Here is a 20,601-nt window from a genome sequence, read left to right on the forward strand (position 1 = left end):
GGTAAGGATTTAAAGAAAAACATGCATAGTAAGTTAAATGAAAAAAAATACTAAAGATTTTTTTTTTTTGTAAAGAAATGACCAAGCTTTAAAAAAATGGCATTGCATAGTAGGGCTTTTAAAAGTGATTATAGTAAGTTTTGGAAAATGTCATAGAAAGGCTGACATACTTGGGTTAAGGCTTCAAAGTAGGGTTTAAAACTAAGGTTAGGGTTTCAAAGCAGTTCTCTTGCGTTCCTCTCCGTCCTTCTATGCTTGTGCACCTCAGACAAGCAACAACAAAATTAAATTGCATTTCAATGTAGAATGGTTGCATGCTGCCCTCGTGTGGACAAAAGTTTTTTTTTTTTTTTTTTTTTTAATTCCATGTTTTACCAGGTAAGTCTTTAATAAGCACAACTATGTCTGATGGCTATTTAAGTTGGATTTATTGCACAAAGAGCGGTGACAAAACACATTGGCTGTTATTGAATTGTTAGGATAGAATAACAAAAAAAATGAATTCCATATAATTTTTCAAAGCACACACATTTGTTGACGAGTTTAAAAAAACAAAAAAAAAAACAGTTGTCATGTCAAGCAGCAGTTCCGAAATAAATCCATTGATTTGACAGGGACATCGGTTATCAGTAAAGGACATTCGGGTGAAAGAAAAAAGTTCATAGTCAACTAAACAACATGATTCGGGTAGACTTTCACATTCTAATGACATCCAAATACTGTACAATGCGGCCTTTTCAAACGTGCTCAAAGGAGAGCAAATGTAGAGTCTATTACCATCAATCACACTTTTCAGTGAAAAATACCAACGAGGGATACACAGACAACATTTTTTCCCACTCCAAAATGACTTACTGTACATTTGAGTACTTGCCAATAAAGACTTTCAATACTTGATGCCATTATTTCCCGCAATTGCAATGAAAGCATTTTTCGTTCTTTTTGCATTAATGTGGCTCCTCTCTGAAAAGTGTCTGTCTCTGTCTAGTCATGTAGTATCGGTGTTTCAGTGTCAGAGTATTTTTAGAATACCGAGTACTGATATCAGTGCAATTGAGCATTATTATCTTTTAGAGATCCTGCCTGGATTGGTTGTGTACCTAATAATTTGGCAAACAATTCAGTGAGAAAATAAGTTTAAAGCTGCTTCAAAAAAGGAACATTTTTTTGCTTTCAATTTGAACAAAAACAGAATGATTCATTGTAAACTCTTACAAACTGCTAAAACTTTTTTTTGCATGTGCGGATTGAAAACTAATTTGCCAGAGTTTGCATGTGTTGAAGTCTTTGGTAGGAGCAAAACATGACATTGGCGGAATTAAAACTCATTCAATGCCAGGGACTAAAGGAGAATTTGGAATTGGCTGGCACTGAATGAGTTTTAATAATGACACAAAAAAAAATCAGTAACACATCTTGGGCGCTTTGGGTACAAAAGCACAAAGTAACATATAATTGTTAAAAGTCAAGTTAAGGTCCAAGCAGGGGTTAGTTCATTTCGCCACCCCCCCCAAAAAACAAAAACAAAACTTTTTTTTTTTTTTTTTATATAACAGGTCATCAGTGTGACACACATTCACACAGTCATTGTTGCTTGACAAAGGGAAGGACAATGTACCCGAGTGGCTCATCAGGAAGTATCCAAGTACATGATTTGGAGGGGTTGGGTGGGCAGACAAAAGCTTTCCAAAAGGCACAGAGCTTCAGTAACATACAAACAAAATGGAAAGCCATTTAAAAAAAAAAAAAAAACCCACCTGGTCCACATCCAGTCATGTGAAGACAGCTTAAGTGGTGTCCTCGTAGAATGACCTTAAGCTTGATATCAAGGATATGGACCAAGTGTTTAAATGCCTTTCCACAAAAGTGAGTTGGAGTGAGTCGACTTGATGTTGTGTTGTATGCGAGAAGTGCCTCGCTGCTTGTTATGGCTCATTTCATGAGCGCGCACACATGATGGCACCACATGATCAAGAAGAACACAAGCGTTCCTTTCAAATTCTCAAATCTCTTTGCATGGTTTTGGAGGAGGCTGTGTGTGTGTGAGAGTGTGTGCGCGTGTGTGTGTGTGTGTGTGTGGCTGACTGGGCGGGATTAGAGGAGGTTCCTGTTTCCGAAGATGTTAGCGGGGTCCACGTAGTCCTTGACGGACTGCAGCATACCCAGACCCACGTTGGAGACGGTTTGCCTCATCCACTCCTTGCGAAGTTTCCCCACTGGAGAGACAAAAATCAAACACAAATGAATGCTTTGGAGGTTTCGACAGGATTTTTATATATAGACCTACTTCCTGTAACGGACAACTTGATAGGTTCCATGAAAATAATTTGGAAAAAAAAAAATAGTGGAGGGCACTCTTGCGACGAGAGAATAGAAATGGATGGATGGATGAGGGAAGGGGGGGGGGGGGGGGTAATGTTTAGAGTTGGGAGGGGCGTGGACGGGAGGTGGGGTGCATGGCCACGGTTGATTGCTCGGCAGGCTGCTGTGAGCCAATCAATCTTGTGAGAGTGAGTGAATAAACAGAGGGTGATAAATGCTTTTATTCAGCCAGGAGAAATGTTTTGCATGGCGTGATTTATAGAGCTCAGCAGACTATCAAACTCATTAGGCCCCGTGTGTGTGTGTGTGTGTTCCCACAGAAGGGTGAGGAGGGGGCTGCGAGGCCCCGCACGGCCACCCTCACATTTGCTCCTCGCTCTTCTCACCCAGCCAGATGCCATGGTGGAGCTCACAACCTCCGTCTATACTCTGAGGGAGAAGTTTGATTTTGCTTGGCATGGTGACTTTAACCCTAATCTCAAACCTGAGGTGCAATTTTGAAGTCGATATTATGTCGCGTGCACTTTTACCATTTTGACGTCATACAAAAATTGGGATATAATAAATCTAGGACAGTTTCTGTAGGCAGTTTTCTTTTTTTTTTTTCTTCTACACGAGGTCTTTTGACATAAACGCCAATGCCGAACTCGTATTGACGCGTCCGTGTGGGAGTTTCATTCACACAGGAGATTCTAATCTGAAGATATCTAATGTCATGATTATTTCCTATTATAAGTAATAATTGTCATTGAAGCCACTTGCCGCACAAAAAAAAAAAAAAAAAAAAGGACAGATCAGTTTGTCAAGCATTGTCCACTTTGAACTTTTGGAGGTGCGTGCCAACTTGGGAGCGTTGTCCCGTTCAGCCTGAGAACAGGTGCTCCTCACTGAGTAAATACTTGAAAGTAGCAGAATAATCACAGCAGATTAGACCCCCAGCCCCCCCCCGTACAGATAGGACGAGCCCTGACATATTAGTTATTAGAGTCCAGCCAAGCAACCCAGATGGGGATCGGGCTGTGAGGGCCTCCTGACACAAGAGGGCAGACAAGGAGGTCACTAGGGGTGGGGGACGGGCTCTGATAGCACGTGCACCTCCAGATGGTGACAGAGGGACCAATCAGATTCGGCGCCATAACTTTAAAAAAAAAAAAAAAAAGGAGTGCTCTCCAGGAGCGTACCCTCCTCGCTCCCTTTGGTTCCACCTCCATGCCTCCTCCTGGGAAGGCGAGAAAACAGAAGGTGGCGGGACTGCATCATTGCCTCCATCAGCGTGATAATTTACACATCTATCTTGTCGCGCTCTCTCTCTCTCGCTCACTCGCTGTCGCCATCAATCTCCGGCGGACGGCCGCGCAGCTGAGGCCAGCCGCAAAGACAGTGTGGCACGCTTTCCATCCCGCCCGGGCAAAAGGCTTTGTTCTGCCACCGCCAGGTAGAGCTCAACTGAATCATCTCCATATTTAGTCAGGGCGGTGAAGGTGAGGACGGAGGGCTCCTCCTCGACAAATGGAGGTCGCGGGACTTGAGTTTTGCCCCCCCCCCCCCAAGTATTGATAGATGGAGCGATGCACAGGTGATGGATGCTCAGAGGCTCCACGCTACTGCTGCAGCGGTGACCCACTTGAAACTGTGCTTTTACAAGCAGCCATCCATTTTCTATCACGCTTCTCCTGTTCAGGGTCACGGGGGTCTCCAGACCATCCCACATGAGTTTAAAGCAAGAGGCGGGGTGCACCCTGGATTGATCACCTGTCAATCACATGGATGACACATACTGAGCTGCTTGGAGCAAAATTAGCCCCAAAATCAGCTAGATTTTTTTTTTTTTTTTTGAATGTCAGGAGGCTCTTGACTCCTTTCCACACAACGCTATCACGTTAGCATTGTGCAGTGTCCCGCGGAGACAGTGTTGGATGACTCGACATCCCCAAAAAGTGTATTTACCGCTGTGCCCTCCAACCTGGCCATCCTTGACTACATCTGTTTGCTTTGATACACAAAACCCAATGAAAGTGGATCCATTTGTCAGCGGCTGATTGTAGCCAGACACACTGGTCTGTCTGCGGCCAGATAGCCAGCCCCGCTGTGATTAATCACAATTATAGAGTGGGGGCCCCATACACAGGAGCCACATGGATCACACCCCCCACCCCCTTTAGGTTGCCCGGGCCACCGTTTGGAGGTCAGCATTCAAGCGGCAACAGTGGTGGCGTCGTTTAACGCCGGGCCTCGCCACCTCCTTTTTATTAGCAATCTTTTAATTTTGTGGCCGTCCCCGCCTTTTGGGGGGGAGAATTGCAATTTAATATCGCGGGTGATTCGCTGCATACTGATTTTGACAGGCGTGATGAATCGCCTGAAGTGATGTATGAAAACAGCTAGGCGGATGGCAATATAGATAAAGCGGGCGTTTTCTCTGAGGCCTGATGGGACCGTGAGTGGCTTGCAGTTTGAAGGGGAAAGGAAAAAAAATATATATATATAAAAAAAATCATCAAGGTTGCCAACTGTAAAAAGTGGCATACACGTGCTCCGATTTGGAACAATTTAATAAAGATGAGATTCTAGTGTGTGCATTGGTCGCAGTACTGAGACTGGCCTGTGCGAGGCAGCAAAGAAGAGGAAAAAGAACAAAGAGCAGTAGGAGGAAAAAAATGTGGTCAATTCTGCCTAGCTAAAATGACATTTGAGCTAATCTGGTCATCAATGTTTTTATAGCACCAGTTAGAGACAACGCAGCAGCTTGTGTGTGCACGCGCCCGATATGCACGCAAGCTTGTCCTACCTCCATGATGATGCGATAAACTGCCGCCGTTGGCAAGGATCTCGTCTCTGGCAGCGTGCTGAAGAGAAACAAAAGTTTAGTCAACCGTCCACAATCTGGGAGCAGATTCTTGCGTAAGGCAGACTAAATGCGGCACCTCCACTTGTTCGTACACGTGCACGGGATCAGCAAGGCCCCTGTAGTGGAAGGCGAAGTAAAAGTAGACACAGGCGCCGGCGTCATATGTTTGAGTTACCCTGTAAATCAAAAGATGACAACATAAAAAAAACAAAAACAATGCGTGAGGGGATGAGATTATTAACACAATACTTTACGATAATGACATTATTTTGTTTTCAGTCATCCAAGCCCTCGGTGGGCCTGGCAACAAAAACTATTGCTTTAAATGAACTTACTGAGCAATGTCTCAAAAAGCCAAACGCAACATTGCACGTGTGTGAGCTTCGAAAGAATTTTTTTTTTTTGGAACTGGAGTCGGGTCCCCCTGCTAAAAGTCTCTGCTCCCCGCCGAGGGCAGAGCCCTTGTTCATCTGACATGGCCCATCACCTGGCACGCTGGCTGCTTCAGAGGTTAAATGGACAAATCAATCATGTGACAGAGCGAGGCCGGGAAATGAATAGCTGTGGCATAATCAGGCTGAGGTCTAATCTGTCCACCGCCATAGAGCGGCCGGCCGCCTGGCTCTCTTCAGCTGCTTTGCCGTCTGCCTGTCAGACTCTGGTTAAGGTTCATCCAAACATTGGCAAAAACTTGACTATTGTGTTTCAATGAGGAACATTGCTTATTGATTAGTTTAAAAGGAAGAAGCTTTAATCCATCACAATCACAAATGTTACCTGCATGTGGCCAATGGCGGAAACTGGACTCCTCTGTTTTTACACTCGCCTATGATGCGAGCTTTGACGTTCCGGCAGATGTCCAAAACCCTGAAAGGGAGCAAATTTTCTTTTTGAATGTGGTACATAGTATGCATGTGGAATACATTTGGCCTTATAAAGAAATTATCGGACTTGAACATAGAAACCGCCGCAAGAGGTTCCCACTGGTGTGGAAATGGCCGCCGGCATGCGCAGCCGTGTGGAGGACGGCGAGAAGGAAATCTAATGAGCCGAGCGCCTGCGTCCACTTGCTCTCACTCCGTCTCTCCTGTCACGCGTGTTACGCAACGAGGGGCGACAATGACAACGAGGACGAAATGTGGCGCGCATTGCCATCGGGTGGGATTTGAACCCGAGGCTCGAGCCAATGGCTTGAGTTACAATTGTGAGCAATGAGTCAAAGATCTCGGCAGACCTTACGAGATATCATTTGTAGCGCCAAAAGGTATAGATTTTTTTTTTTTTTAATTGACTGTATTACATTTATGGTCGACAATTATGACCTTACCAGAGCATTCAAAAATCACCGCAATCGTGTATTTACCTGTCCCAGGGTACTGAGGTCTCAAATGACTCGCCAATTACATAGTAGTCCATCCCCAAATCCTATCCAGAGAAAAACATCAACATGTATTTATTAGAAAGTATGTTGGTAAAAGTTATGCTTCAACTCGGAGCAAAGCAAGATCATTCATCCATCATTCTTCTCTTGCTTTCCTCCCCTCTTTTGAGTTGTCATTCTTTGAAGGTCTAATAGAATGAAATCCAGTCATGGGTTATCTTGAAATGCGACATGGAAATTAGTTTAAAAAGAATAGAAAGAGCAATTCCCCAAAATGAACACACAATAAGTATGACCACATCAAATCAAGGGCCTGGAGGTCACATTCTGCAGGCCCCTTGTGTTCTTGTCAAAGGCTCCGCCCAGCTGTCCATTAGCTTAGCATGCGTTAAAAAAAAAAAAAAAGCGGTCACCCACCCGGAGGTAAGCGATGACAAAGGTCAACATGTAGCCCCTCTGCCCATTGTCCTCTCCGGCTGCCAGGCCTCTGGAAAAAAAAAAAAAGATAACAGGGTTAATATTCAACTGTGGCGTCTTTGTGAGCGGCTCTCACGGCAGCTGCGTGCGAGCCTGTCAATCCAACAATGCGCAGATCAATGCAGGTCAGCCGCACATCCATCACCTGCGGTGTGTAATCAAATTTTCATCTAGCACCCAAACTAATCAGGGCAAGCTCATTAGGAAATCGCTATATCGATTCGTGGCGTTTCCCAACACCGGAGGAAAATATCCCGCGCTGATCCATCACTGGCACTTGATCGTCTTTTACTGGAAATAATGCGATAAAGCGGAGGATGCTCTGTGCACCTGCCAACTTTCTTATGATGCAATTGCTGCTTATCAAAAAGGTCAATAACAATCTAATATTTATGATCGCCAGTGCTGTAGCGCCAACTACTTGCAACAAAAACTACACCAATTGCTTTTTGGCGACTATAAATGAATTCAGTCGCAAAGAACATCAATTGATATTGTTTTAAGACTAAATGGCAAATTTGGACTGTGGAGTGGTGTCGCTGCATCCAGAAACATAGTTCAAAAAAATATTTGGAAAAACATGAAATTGAACTGAGAGAACAAACCTTAACTTGCATAGTCTATATACAATTTTTTTTAATAAATACTCTTAATTGAATTTGTAATGGGGGTTGAATCATTGTGTGTATTATAGAACAAAAGGTACAAATGCTACATTAGTAGCTTACTTCTTACAATGTAATTTTGTTTTTCCGGTCTGTACTGTGAAGTGACATAACTCCGAGTGAATGTTTGAAAATTGACCTAAATCATCTCTGTGGAGCATCTCGGTGAGCCTGATGTGTAACTGATTCCCCCCCACCACCACCACCAGAGGACCTCATTGATCAGCACCCACAAAGGCGGGCTTGGCAGGAGGACATCCACAGGTGATCCATCACCGTAAACTAAGACAAACAACGAAGCGCCCGGTACTTCTACTTATGTCTGGTATCAAACATTTCCACTTAATGTTTTGTGCGTCTCCTCCGTAGTGATACAAAGGAGGAAAAAGTACTGACCCAAACATTGCGGCGATGCCATAAACTTGCTTCTCGTGCTGCAGGACCTTCTCTCTGTCGCCCTCGAACAAAAGGGTGGCCACGCACAAGCGGTTCTGGTCAAAGCCTTTGAACTGAGGATTTAAGAGGCCGAGGTTCATTTTTCATGAGAAACACTTGAGACGCAGACGGCTCGCGCTTTACCTTGGTGATGTACAGTTTCTTCAGGCCGTCCAGAAAGGAGGTGAAAAGGGACGACACTTGAGGCTTGAGGGCGTGACCTGTGGACACGGCAGTTAAGGGGGGGGAAAAGCCATCGAGACGTGGATTTACTTTCAAACATTAGTCATCGTCTTGCGGGGATCAGCGAGAGCGGGATGGTCAAGAGTTATTTGGGCTCTCAAACAAAAAAAAAAAACAGGGGAAAAAAAAATAAACGGCAACATTTGAATAACTTTACAACGGTCCGGCTGCCGGCGACAATAAATCACAACTTCCTGAAGGGAAGCCGAGTTGACGCGGCGATATCGCTCTTCCTCACGCATATTTTGATTTATTCCTGATCAGACACACAAAAAAAAAGTGCCGGAGGAAAAGCAAAATGAGGGCCGGGGGGCCAACGGGACGGCCATCAATCATGTTAGGCGCGATGTCGCAGAGACTTAACAGTTCATTTATTTCTCCTGGTGTATGCTCTACTCTCTTCATCACTTAGTGGCCTAATTTTGTCCACTGTGAGGTTTGACTGCACGTCTCCACTTCTGTCAGCCCCCTCACACTATTTAATTAATAACACAACCCTCGCCACGTATGATTTTACTCTTAAGCCCCCCCCCCCCCCCGCGTCCTTTGTTCTTTGCTCCTCCCTTCCGCGTGTGATGGTGACAACAATCTCATTTTTCATCTCAAATGCGCAGACAGGCACGACTAAATTGCACGCGTAGTCCCGATCTGAGAAGGCATCAATTGGTGGTATTCAACGTGAAGCCACTAATAAGGCTGAGAAGCTATCATGGAGTTTTAGTTATTAGCGGGGGAAAAAGCCGGTGGCTTCATCCAGCTTGCTTAATGCTCAGAGGTGCCTACTTGATGAGGAGCGGAAATCTCGGCGAGATAATGAGATCCCCGGAGGCTGGGGGTAGTTTTACTCAGATCTCTGGTGATGCCAGATGCATTGGCCAGACCTTAAGGAACGGCATCATAAAACTTCAATGGAATGACTGCTTGGCTTAGGCCGAGAGCCATTTTTCTGTTATTATGTTTATATTATTGCCAGTGATATTTTCTGTTGTACTGTTATTTTATGTTTTTTTTGGAAAGAGCTTTGTTACGGAAAAACGGTAAATAAATTCTTATTCCTATTATTTATTTTTTTAATCTCGTTGCAGCTAATCGTCATTCGAAATGAAAATATAACCGGCGGTGTTCGTTGATGTACTAAAAGAAGATTAAGTGGCCGTTTCAAATTACAGACGGCAGTTAAAAAGAAAAAAAGCAATGTTGAAAAACATGAGCTAAAGTGATTTGCACTGCCCCAAAGGGTCCAACAGAACTTACCAAACTTAAATTGCTCATTATCCATTAGTCGAATAGATGCAGGAGCACACCTCTAAAAGAGGAGGGGAAAAAAAAGAAGGATAAAAGAAATGAAAATCAATATAACTTGACGTTGCAATTTGATGAGAAATGATGAATCCCTCCTGCAAAAAGTCGGAGGCGTTTTGGTTTTCTTGATTGATAATTATGGAAAATTCGATTGTAAATTATTTATAAGATTTCAACTGATCAACACAGAACTTCTATTTCAGCAAAACTGTTTTTCAAAATGTAGTTCATCAATCGTAGTAGTTTTGATGACTGTTGAACACTTAACACTTAAGTTTTATCATGTCTATGATTTTTTTTTTCTTTTTTAAGAGTAGCTCTGTTAGGTCGATTTGAAATTGGCAATAAAGATGACCAATAATGTGATGTGTCTGTTTGATAAAATAGTGTAAAGTGACCTGTTTGGCAACTTCTCGAAGACAAGCGACACCTTTCTCGAAGTTGGGGAACACCACGGAGCCGTATTTCTGATACTCCGGCTTGGGTCGAATCTTCATCGTCACCTCCGTGACCACACCCAGGGTTCCTGTAGAAAAAAAAAAAAATCACAAAGATGATGAAGCCATAAAAACAAGTAAATTGAGGCTACATGTCGTTTACATGAACTTTGTACTTTTTTTTTTTTTAAACAGGGTTCTGGTAAATGTCCTGGGGGTCCTTGTGGTGACCTTTGTCTCACATTACACCAAGGGGGATCTGGTTTTCTACAGGGGCAGGGAGGGCAAGAAAGATTTATCGGCAAGGAGCATGAGGAAATAAAGCAAGGCTCTCTCAAAGACAGGCGAGCCCAGAAGTGCAGCACGTACGCAGATATAGCTAAACCTCTGACCCACCTTACGACCCACCCCAGAATCTTCACGAGAGAAGAAGCCACTGTGCGCGCTTGAAAACGTCAACGCAGGAAATAAGAGGGAGATGATAGTTTGAAAAACAGATGTGGCGTCACACATGGAAAATGGCTTTTGAAATCACACAAATCAACATTTGGGCTTTTTGTTGGAACAACTGACACTGGATCTCTTGCTATCCTTAAGGGCTTTGTGTACTTTCTGCCACCATCAATGATTTGGGACAAATGTTCAATTGCTAGTGGCAACTGTTACAGACAAACAAACAAACAAACAAACAAACAAACAAACAAACAAACAAACAAACAAACAAAAACAAACAAGGTCTATGTTACATCTGCTTGTGGAGTCGTGTTATTTTAACTGGTGAACCTTTAAGGGCTGTGGACTCTCTTGTACTCGAGAACCACAGGTTGCCCACCAATTACTTGGACAAAAGCAGTGCTTTGCCGCCATCTTGTGGCATCTACAGGAAATTATAAATATTTTTCTAATTGGAACTGCCGATTATTATTTTTAATTTTCACACTATTCACTTCTTCAAGTCAGTCTTAAAAAAAGGACAATGAAAACTTATATATTGTTGTAACTAAAGGTCATTGAAAAAAAATAAATGCTTTGTCGTTTGACTGATGTGCCAGCGAACAGTTGAAGGTTTTGGTGCAAGGCAAGTGCGTCAGAGTCCTATTTGGCTATCAGTTGCAGCTTGTACACTGTAAATAGCGGTCAGGGACAGTCAGGCCAAGGACAGGACAGGACAGGACAGGGCGCTGCAGACGTATGGGGAGCAAGCATGAGAATCATCCTCATGCTGCTGCCTTTTATACAAACAACACTGGACACAGCTGCAAAGGTGCCCAAGTTCCCTGGCGGCACGATGAAACAAAAACACGAGCAGACCTTCGGATCCCATGATGAAGTGATGGACGTCCGGCCCGGTAGACATGCGGGGACCCTGACAGCTCTTCTCAATCACCCCGCGTGGAGTCACCATCTTAACGTGGACAACCTATTCTCACCGGGGGGGGGGGGGAGGAAAAAGAAGACGACATATGGGTTCGGCCTTTTCGGTTTTCCAAATTAGAACCACTGCCCCGCGCCATGTGGGACCACTCATGCTGTGGTCTCTGTACTTGAGAGGGAGGGCGTGCGTGAAAATGTTTTGTAAATTGTTTCCTTCCGATGAAGAGATGAGCACGCACCAGGTCCTCAATGTTGCCATAAATGTTCTTCTTCATGCCCGACGCTCTGGTTGCCACCCAGCCCCCTACTGAGCTGAACTCCATGGAGTCCGGCTCATGGCCCGTGCAGTAGCCGCTCTCATTAAGCTGGAAAATACAATGAGGAAGATGTTAAAAGTCAAATCACACGCCAGTGTACTGCTTTGTTCGGATTTTACTATTTAATACAAATTCAAAAAGCCATTCAAAAAATTTACTATAACAATTATTAATTGATATACATAATAGAGCGTAACAGTTTGGGATGCCTTTCTTATTATCATGAGTGATTTTCCAGGACAAAGCACATGTTTTTACTTCCTCATAGTGAGGCATGTGGCATCCATTTTGACTTGATTTAAGGGAGCAAGTGTGGCTCCTTGGCCTGTCACATGTGCTTACGTGTCACTTATGTAGGGGGGATGAGGAACTTAAGTAAATACCCAACAACCTCCACAAGAGGGCCTCAAAACAAAATGTGAGTCAAATCGAGGCTTTAAAAAGCCTTTTTTGTGTGTGTGGCTGAGTCGTAACGCTGAGGCGTCTGCAGTAAATCATACAATGTCGAATATCAGCTCTTAAGGAATTTGTCTCTAAACACTCAAAAGACACAAATGCAGTCACCTGACGCTCCAAATCCTGACCGATGATGCCGGCTTGCAGGTGGGCAGTTAAATTTTTCTCATCGATCCACAAAATCCGATTCTGCATAGGGGAGGGAAGAAAATAAAAAAAAAAATAAAATAAAATAAACAAACATAAGTCTTACATTGTAAAGCTGTTTATAGTAATGTGTGCGCAGCGAGGCCACAATTCAGCTCCCCAAGGTTGAACTCAATTGAATATCACATTTCAAATCTACGCTTCTTATTTGGGCACTGGGCTCGAGCCTACCTGCATGGGGTCAACGTGTCCCCCTTGTGCCATCAATTACACCGCAGAGGTAATAAAGTTTACTATATTCCTGCTCCGCTGCTTTCACACACCAGAGCCACCTGACCTCCGACCTCTGACCCCCACAACAAACCACTGGTGGGACAGCAGCATATTTATCGTTTTCGCACAGTTCAAAGGACAACGCTATATTGGATATTTGCTGTTTTATATTCCGTTGTAAAAACGAAACATTATCGTGTTCATGTGAGAGAGCCGACCTTACATTAAGATGAATGGATGGTGCCAAACTATAATATTTGTGTTACGCTACTAGCGTGTTATGGGATTTATGGAATGCGGCCATTTTACGATTATGGTTACTGCGATGACTTTTCTTTGCTTAAAAGGAAAACGTGTCGGGAATGGACATTAAATAGTAGTTTTGTTTTAATGCCAAACAAAAGGGGGATATGTTACTCTGGAAAAAGAGTAATTCGTTATTTGCTTTCGCGATGTGCCGCAGGAGTACTTTTCAATCACTTGAAAATGACAAGAGCAATAAAAATAGTACCTTATCAAGATGGCAGAGAGGAAAAGGAAAACAAATATTTTTAAAGATTACAGAGTGACTCAAATGTCAATATGTACACTTGGTATGCTTTGAAGGACTTCCTTATTACAAGGAAGGTATTTACGGTACGTACCATCTGAGAGGTATCCAGAGAAACAATACAGCGAGCTTCATCAGTGGGACACTCGAGAGCACTGGAGACACTTGTTCCCCCTGTATGGAAAGGAAAGGGGGGCATTCAAACACAAATCTTAAAAATAATCTTGTATCTGTTTGCAAAAAAAAAAAATAGGCTTTTATATTGTCAATTTATCCGGCGGAGAAAGCAAAAGACGATACGGAACCGGTTCGGTGCTTTGAAAACTCACCTCCGTACGGTATCAAACAAACGTTGTGCTTGCTTGCCAGTTCCACGAGTTTGACGACATTGTCGTGGCAGTCTGCAAAGACAAAAGTGAGGTCAGCGCGATAAGATACATCATAGCGTTTAACCTTCTTCATTGCAAACATAAATTAAGTCTCATGGCTCATTTAGAAAAAAAAAAGATATGACAGAGGTGATAAATTGGATGTTTATATTGGCAGGGCCATTAGAGACGGAAATAGCAGGAGAACAGGGTGTGTATTCATTTGCCAGAGGCTTTTCCCAGGTGGAGCGCGAGTGCATGAAGCGGTGCTCTTTGTGTCGAGGTGATCCCAATCAATACAAATGTGTTGCGGCCAATAACGGAGCCAAAGCAGGGCACAGTTAGCGGGCTAAAGTGTTTTACGGCAGCGGCCGGGAGCGTCTGCATCCTGCTAAAGTTTGCCGACTGACAGACACGACACACACGGCCTTTGGAAAAATCGCATTTGAAGTCAATTAGCTCGAGTCAAAACAAACAGATTGGCTTCGACGTCCCTCGTGAAAATCACAAAGTAGAAATGAAATATCAATTTTTATGATGAAAATGTGAAACGAGACACATCATACATGACGAATACATTTTAATTAAACATCCATTCAGGGTTAGATTACATTATAATTTAAGAATTGACAGTGATAAAGGGTAATAGTAAATGATTGGAATTATATTAACATTTGCCTTAGCTCTTTTTTTTTTTATAACTTCATCAAACATCATCGAGACTACTTGCTCATCATTAAAACCAAAATAAAACTCGGCTTGATATATTTTTCATGCCCTTAGGTGGGGCTTCAAAAAAGTACAGCAGGGGTCTGCAATCTTTTTTGAAAGCCTCCAGTGCAACTTGTGTTTTATAGATACCGCTGGTAACTTTTACGATACTGCATTTGCATCATAGATCTTTCACTCCATGGAATGTGAATCTGAGTGTTTCTGTGACCCTTGGGCAGGATGGAATAATCGATATCAAGTGCAAAAAAGAAACTGAACGAGAATGGCGCTGCTTGGAAACTCACCGGGCCACACCACCAAATCGGGAATGCGACCAAATTTCCCTTCTCGCAAGGCAAAGATCTCATGTAAGCAATGCCCTGTAGAAGACATTAGAGGAGTGAGCAACATGCAAACAAACAAAACCAAGGAGACCATCTCTAAGTGAGCGTTACCGTGGCTGCGAAATACGCGGTCCTCGGCATCGTGAGAGAAGGGAATAGCGAAGGATTTCAAATCGTCCAAGAAGGCTTCGTTGAGAGTGGGAGCTGGTACGGCGCTACTGTTCAGGAGGGGCTGAAACAAAACAAAGCATTGTTATTCACTTGCCGACCATCATTGTTGACGCGACAACTCGGAATGCACCACACTCACTAATGCTGGAGTTTTGTGCTGCAGGCTGGCTCCAAACGTGCTTTCAAACCAGTCTCTCAGGCCAGGGATGACCATACCACTTAATCTATATCTGGATAGAGAACACAGAGTCAGAACTTTTTTTTTTAATGATAAGATTACACAAGAGTAGTTAACCTTAACCCTTCACATACCATCTTAATGACCAACCAGGTCCAAGTGTTCATGAACAATAAAGCAGACTTTTATTCCTACACAGATTAAATACATTGGCTACTAAGTATTTGTTTCATTCAAGGAATTGTTCTCTTTCGGGAAACAAACCGGAAGTTCCCTCTTGAGTGTACTTTAACCCGGACAAGTAAATTATTACAAGAATTATGTGTCCAGAAGAAGTTGAGGATTTCCTGTTAATGTGCAGCTACGGCTAGGGAAAAGAATGCCATTTGTTCAAGCACTTCTACACAACAGCCACTAGATGGCAGCAGTGTGGTGTCACTTGTTCGGGTGGATGGAGAGCAGGAGGTGTGTGCCTGGTTAAATTGCTGATGATATGATTGATGCAACACACCCCAAGGTTACATGAGAATGCTTACACAATATGGTCACGTGAGTGAATGAGATAATGTATCATTTGGCCTTAGGGGCCATTGTTGACGAGGTACAAAAGCGGTGTGCTATGTGACTCTCAACCGTACCTTTTGCCACTGAATTCTGCTTGGCCTTTCTTATTGAAGAAGAACTTTGAATCGCTGTAGCCCCAACCGTTCCACTTCATGATCTCCTGCCTAGAGGAAAAGAATAAAAACAATGAGGGGAGTGATGGTTAATGGGTAATCGCAAGATGTTATAACATCTTAAATAGTTCTGGGGGTGTCTTTTAAAAGCAAGACGACAGGCCAAATATAACTGAGGATCAGATACCCAAACTCACAAAAGGCTGACGTCAATGCTGTCTGATTTTATTCAGCCGCTCAAAAGTTTCCATCGTATTCATGGTGGGCCTTTTTAATCAATGGGGAAGTTAATAGTCGGAAAAGTACTAGACAACCACACCTATTATATTCTCTGGGGGCATTCGTGAACATGCTCAGACTATACCGGACAGCCTATAACAGATTTGTACAAACAATTTTCGGCATCAAACTAAAGAAAAAAAAATAATTTAAACGGTCTCAAAAACCTGACGTACAATGAGAAAAGTTGACATTTGAATCGCCATCAAAACCAAAAAACGGATCCATCTCCGATTACAATGTTCTCTTGAACAGTCTATAAGCTTGACAGTGTGTTTTGCTTTTTCTCTGGCTTTTCTATCTTTTTATTCCAAAAGCTGCTGCATCACATCACGTATTACACCAGAGGACCAACAGACTTCTTTAACTCGAGTGTTTTTACCTCTTACAGTAAATGCTTTGCAAAGTTTGTGCTCACCACACCTTCCATACTCCTGGGCCAACGCCGAGGATGCTTTTAGTCACCATGACAACTCTGCAGCTTGATCCTATCAACTTTTCATGTTTCATTAACGGCGTGTATCAGTCTGCCTACACGATATACGATTTTTATGGTGGCGGTGCAAAAAGGGAGACTTGACCGAAGCTTCTCCAGCACATGCAACAATATCTAATACAGTAATTTAAAATGTATTTAATTAATAGATGAAAAGAAAAATTCCAGACTTGAAGTCTACTTGAAGTAGTCTTTGGAACTACACTAAACACACTGAGGCGGTTTTACCCCCAAAACAAGTGGGCCAATCATCCAAAGCGCAACTGGAATTTGTCAAACAAACACTACCTGAGTTCAATGACCGCACAAGCACCAATTAAGCCAGTGATGCAAGTGTAATGCAGTACTGTATAGCTTTCTTTACAGAATGCAGCATCATCTGCACAAAAAAAAAAAAGGACAGGAACCTAAAGCACAGAAATATTTGGCTCTGTAACTGTGCAACAACAAACTCAGCCAGATTTCTTTCTTTCTTTCTTTCTCTTGGAACGGGACAGCTTAACCAGCACGTCGGGATTGTTTTCTACTGACACCACTTAGATACTTGCCACGCTAGAATGCAAACATAGCGATATAAGTACGTAATTCCAAGAGGAAAAAAAAACGTGTAAAACTGGAACTGAATATGATAAGAGGGTCCTGCACTAAGTCGCTTTAGATGATGAAAAAAGATCAATGATTTACCAATTTAAGCGGATAAAACTCTATATATTAAAAAAAAAAAAAAGCAAAAGCATTTGATTAGTTGTTTTTATTTATATCTGTACTGGTACGAAAGTAATGTTGGGGGGCCACTTTGAAAGTAGAGCCCTGGAGAATATCAAAAACATTACTGAATATTTTAGTAATTTGCAGGGGAATTAACGATGGTATATCTAAATTAAACCTGGCACATCTTAGAGAAAACAATTTTCTACAATTTATTGCTTTTGTAGAATTGCTGACCAGAACACTGTAAAACGGGGGCCAATATATATATATATATATATTTTTTTACACTCAACTGCAGCTGTTGAATCCGATTTGACATCAGATGACAGCTCAACCTGCCCGAGTTTTCATGAACGCTACTCAGCCGCCAATAGGTCGAAAGTCAGACCACCGCCACTCTTAGCCAATCAGATCAACTAAAAGAAGCCCAAGTTACATTCACTGACTCGTCGCTCGGTTGTCAAACAAATCAGGCGGTAAAGTAGAGCGTGCAGAAAAGAAAATGAAAGAAACCTATTTATAGTTTGTTGTCATTCAGTAGTCATACAAAAAACCCCCAACTATGAAAACCTCGTCTTATATATGCCGAACATTCGACACAAGTTGAAGCGCCACAAAACGTTACAAACATTGTTCGTTACACATCCTCTAATAACAGAAAACCTGGAAGTGCAATAAAACTAACTTTGTCTCTGTGTCGAAATAACCAAAAGACAAATGATGTAGTATATGAAGCCGCACCCACCCGGTATCAAACAAGTGCTAACAGTCTGGCGAAAAACCGTTTTTCCACGACTCACTATGAAATTTGTGTTTGTCTGATAGGTAAATAAAACACACATGAGGTCATTGCCGTATGCTCTTTTCAGCTTCTCCGTTACGCGTTACACAGATTAAGCTACAGGGAATATGTGGACCATCCTCAACCCCCGCTCCATCCCAGACTTATACCTCCTTCGCGGCATTGTAGTCTTCTCCTGTTGGGCGACATCCGCCTCGCTCCCCTGGGCTTTGCACTCGGTGGCTACAATGGTGGAAGCACTATCAGCCGGTGCTCGTAAATGTCCCGCAATTATTTTCAACCTCTGCTGAGCGACTCGTTGGATGTCGGAGCCGTCTCCAACGCTGCCGCCGTCGGACGCCATGCTGCTTCCGTATTGGTGACGGGAGAGAGCGGAACTGTCACATATGAGGGAAGACTGTGGCGTTCAAGGGGACCTGGGAAAAAGTATTTTTTGTAGTATTTGGTTTTGGCATGACGTATCCTCTTATAATTAATTCGTGTTTCTTGGTACATACATAATGCACTGTGTGCGTGGTTAAAGACAAATTAAACACGGACCTTTTCAAATTATGACAGTCACGTTGAATTTGTTTAATCATTTGTTTCTGCTAATCTTTAAACCGGTGGTTTCACACACGGTTGCAACATTTACCACATCGAGAACAAGGACGTGAAGCCATCGCGATAGGTTGTACCCAGCATGCTTTGCGAATCACACATAGGCTCAATTCTATGCAAAGACTGGAATTGCAGGATTGCACAACAAACTCGCTTTTAATGCACGTTTGAGCTCAAAAAAAGGTTTTCTTCAGTAACGCTTGACAATGGATGGAAAAAATATACATCATGTAACTACTACATAAATGTTGGTAATTGAATTTGAGACCTATTTGGCTTGGTTGAGGATGAGAAACATCAGTCCATTCATTTGTCTGTTTTTATTAGATGTCTGTGTGTATAACATTTGACTTAACTGGCAATTCGTACCTGCAGTTTCATCTTGGCACAAAAATTGTGTCAGTTACACTGCAAACTCTTCTTTTCTCATTGACTTGTTTGACGCACCACTGGCTGGGTTAGTAAATTAACCTGAACCAACAGGAGTTTACTATTGACTTTTCGAGCTCCTCTCCACTGAGTCGCCAGACCAGCATGACGACTGTTTCCATATGGTACCATCTAGCACTTTAAGTAACAATTTGACACATACGGATCACAATCAATCAGAATAAAATACAGAATTGTAATTCAAATAAACAATGGATAAATTGGACAAAAAGAGTGAACGTGCAAAGGAACTTTATTTCAGGAGAAAAAAAAAAAAAGCAGAAAAGGTGTAGCAAATTATCTAGATGCTTGAGGACTTCTTTCCCAAATGGAAGATTAAACTTCCAAAACAAAGTTCTGTAATGCACTGACTGCGAGCAGTGAGAGTCTGAGTGTATCACAGAACTTTATTTGGAAAGCCACAGTGCCACCTCATAGGTTTGTCTTCATCCAGCAGACTGACATGTTGCTCCCTTGACCTGCAGCAAATCACAAGAACCGCCATACATGTGTTGTAGTTGAGCACACGTTTAACATTTATGCATAAAAAGTTTTTTTTTTTTTTTTTTTGCAAGGGTGGGGGGGGGCAATGTGTGGCTGCGGTGTGAATGCTCCATATGGAAAGGGCCTACTGGGTGGCTTAGAAGCCAGCCAGGTACTGTCAGCCAGATGGGAGCCTTTTGCACATTTGAAGAAGTTTTAAAAGAATTTGTTTAATTGAGACTATTTGAACATTGTTTAATACAAACAGCACAATAATGCCTCTTTTACAGAGTTGGTTCCACTTGTAGCTTTCTACCTGTTGAGCCTTGAGGATTCAACAGGCCTTGGCAAAGCTGATTTTACCAAGTCAACTTGTTGACACAGTTTAAAAAAAAAAAAAAATGAAAAAAAAATGTGCACAAGGTCAACGAAGCTCTTGTTGACTATTATCTAAGAGCAATTTAGGAACACTTGCCACTTTAACAGCATTCACGTGACAGCAACTTTTTTGCAACATAAAAAAAAAGCACAACGTCACCTTTTTCAATCATAACATGCAGAAAGACGGCAGGCGAAGAATCTTAAGTCAAGTGGCTTCAGAAATAGCCATAGCGGGCGGGGGCCATACTGTACCTGAGAGGTAGACATAAGCGGTCAGCTGCAGCAGCCAGTCTGTTTGAAAAAAAAAAAAAAAAAATGCAACGAAAGGCAGCGAAGTGAGGACGTCGCAGGGCCACCTTAAAGAGCGCGATGCAAAAGCTACTCTTTCTTCGCTGCACTTGATGTGCTGACGTTCAAAAGCCATTCAAGTCGTGAGGTGGCCGGTGCTTCGGTCTCCGTCGTTTTACCTTTTCTTCTTCCTGGCCGCGAGTGAGTACTGCGTGCAGTTGACTCAATGCAGCTGGAAGAATGTCGACGTGGAGCTGCCAAACGTGAACGCGTGCACATGAGCGCGCTTCACGGGAGAGCATGGAGGGCTGGGGGATGAAAAAAAAGAGAAAGAGGCTTTTTTTTTTTTTTTTCAATGTGTGTGTGTCATTGCACGCCAGTGGACTGCACTTTACTGTGCGTTTTTTTGCACCGAGGTGACAGCGCCAGTAGTTTTTTTTTTTTTTAAGTTTGTCT

At 42.8% G+C, this 20,601-nt stretch overlaps 1 protein-coding gene across 1 annotated transcript; it reads right to left on the reverse strand.

The window, feature by feature from the left end:
* Positions 1-415: 415 nt before the first annotated feature.
* On the reverse strand, positions 416-18,351 carry agps (alkylglycerone phosphate synthase). Its single transcript, XM_085919763.1, has 20 exons — positions 18,114-18,351; positions 15,638-15,727; positions 14,961-15,051; positions 14,762-14,882; positions 14,612-14,686; positions 13,557-13,628; positions 13,322-13,401; positions 12,366-12,446; positions 11,724-11,849; positions 11,422-11,530; positions 10,072-10,199; positions 9,626-9,677; positions 8,273-8,349; positions 8,090-8,202; positions 6,969-7,038; positions 6,534-6,595; positions 5,948-6,037; positions 5,247-5,346; positions 5,111-5,168; positions 416-2,216 (listed from the first exon to the last, which is right to left on the reverse strand). Exons 1-20 carry the CDS (start codon positions 18,305-18,307, stop codon positions 2,095-2,097), a joined length of 1,911 nt encoding a protein of 636 aa, XP_085775889.1. The 5' UTR covers positions 18,308-18,351; the 3' UTR covers positions 416-2,094.
* Positions 18,352-20,601: the final 2,250 nt, after the last annotated feature.

The sequence above is a fragment of the Syngnathus leptorhynchus genome, chromosome 9, assembly GCF_054491065.1.
Source record: "Syngnathus leptorhynchus isolate UIUO chromosome 9, UIUO_Slep, whole genome shotgun sequence".
In the NCBI taxonomy this organism is placed as follows: Eukaryota; Metazoa; Chordata; class Actinopteri; order Syngnathiformes; family Syngnathidae; genus Syngnathus; species Syngnathus leptorhynchus.

Bases quoted from the DNA above. Each gene is read 5' to 3' on its own strand.
- agps (XM_085919763.1), bottom strand. From the start codon at position 18,307: ATGGCGTCCGACGGCGGCAGCGTTGGAGACGGCTCCGACATCCAACGA. The intron at 9,678-10,071 runs GTCACTTTACAC...CTCCTCTTTTAG, and splicing joins TTCGAGAAGTTGCCAAACAG to AGGTGTGCTCCTGCATCTAT. The intron at 8,203-8,272 runs GTAAAGCGCGAG...TTAAATCCTCAG, and splicing joins AGAAACTGTACATCACCAAG to TTCAAAGGCTTTGACCAGAA.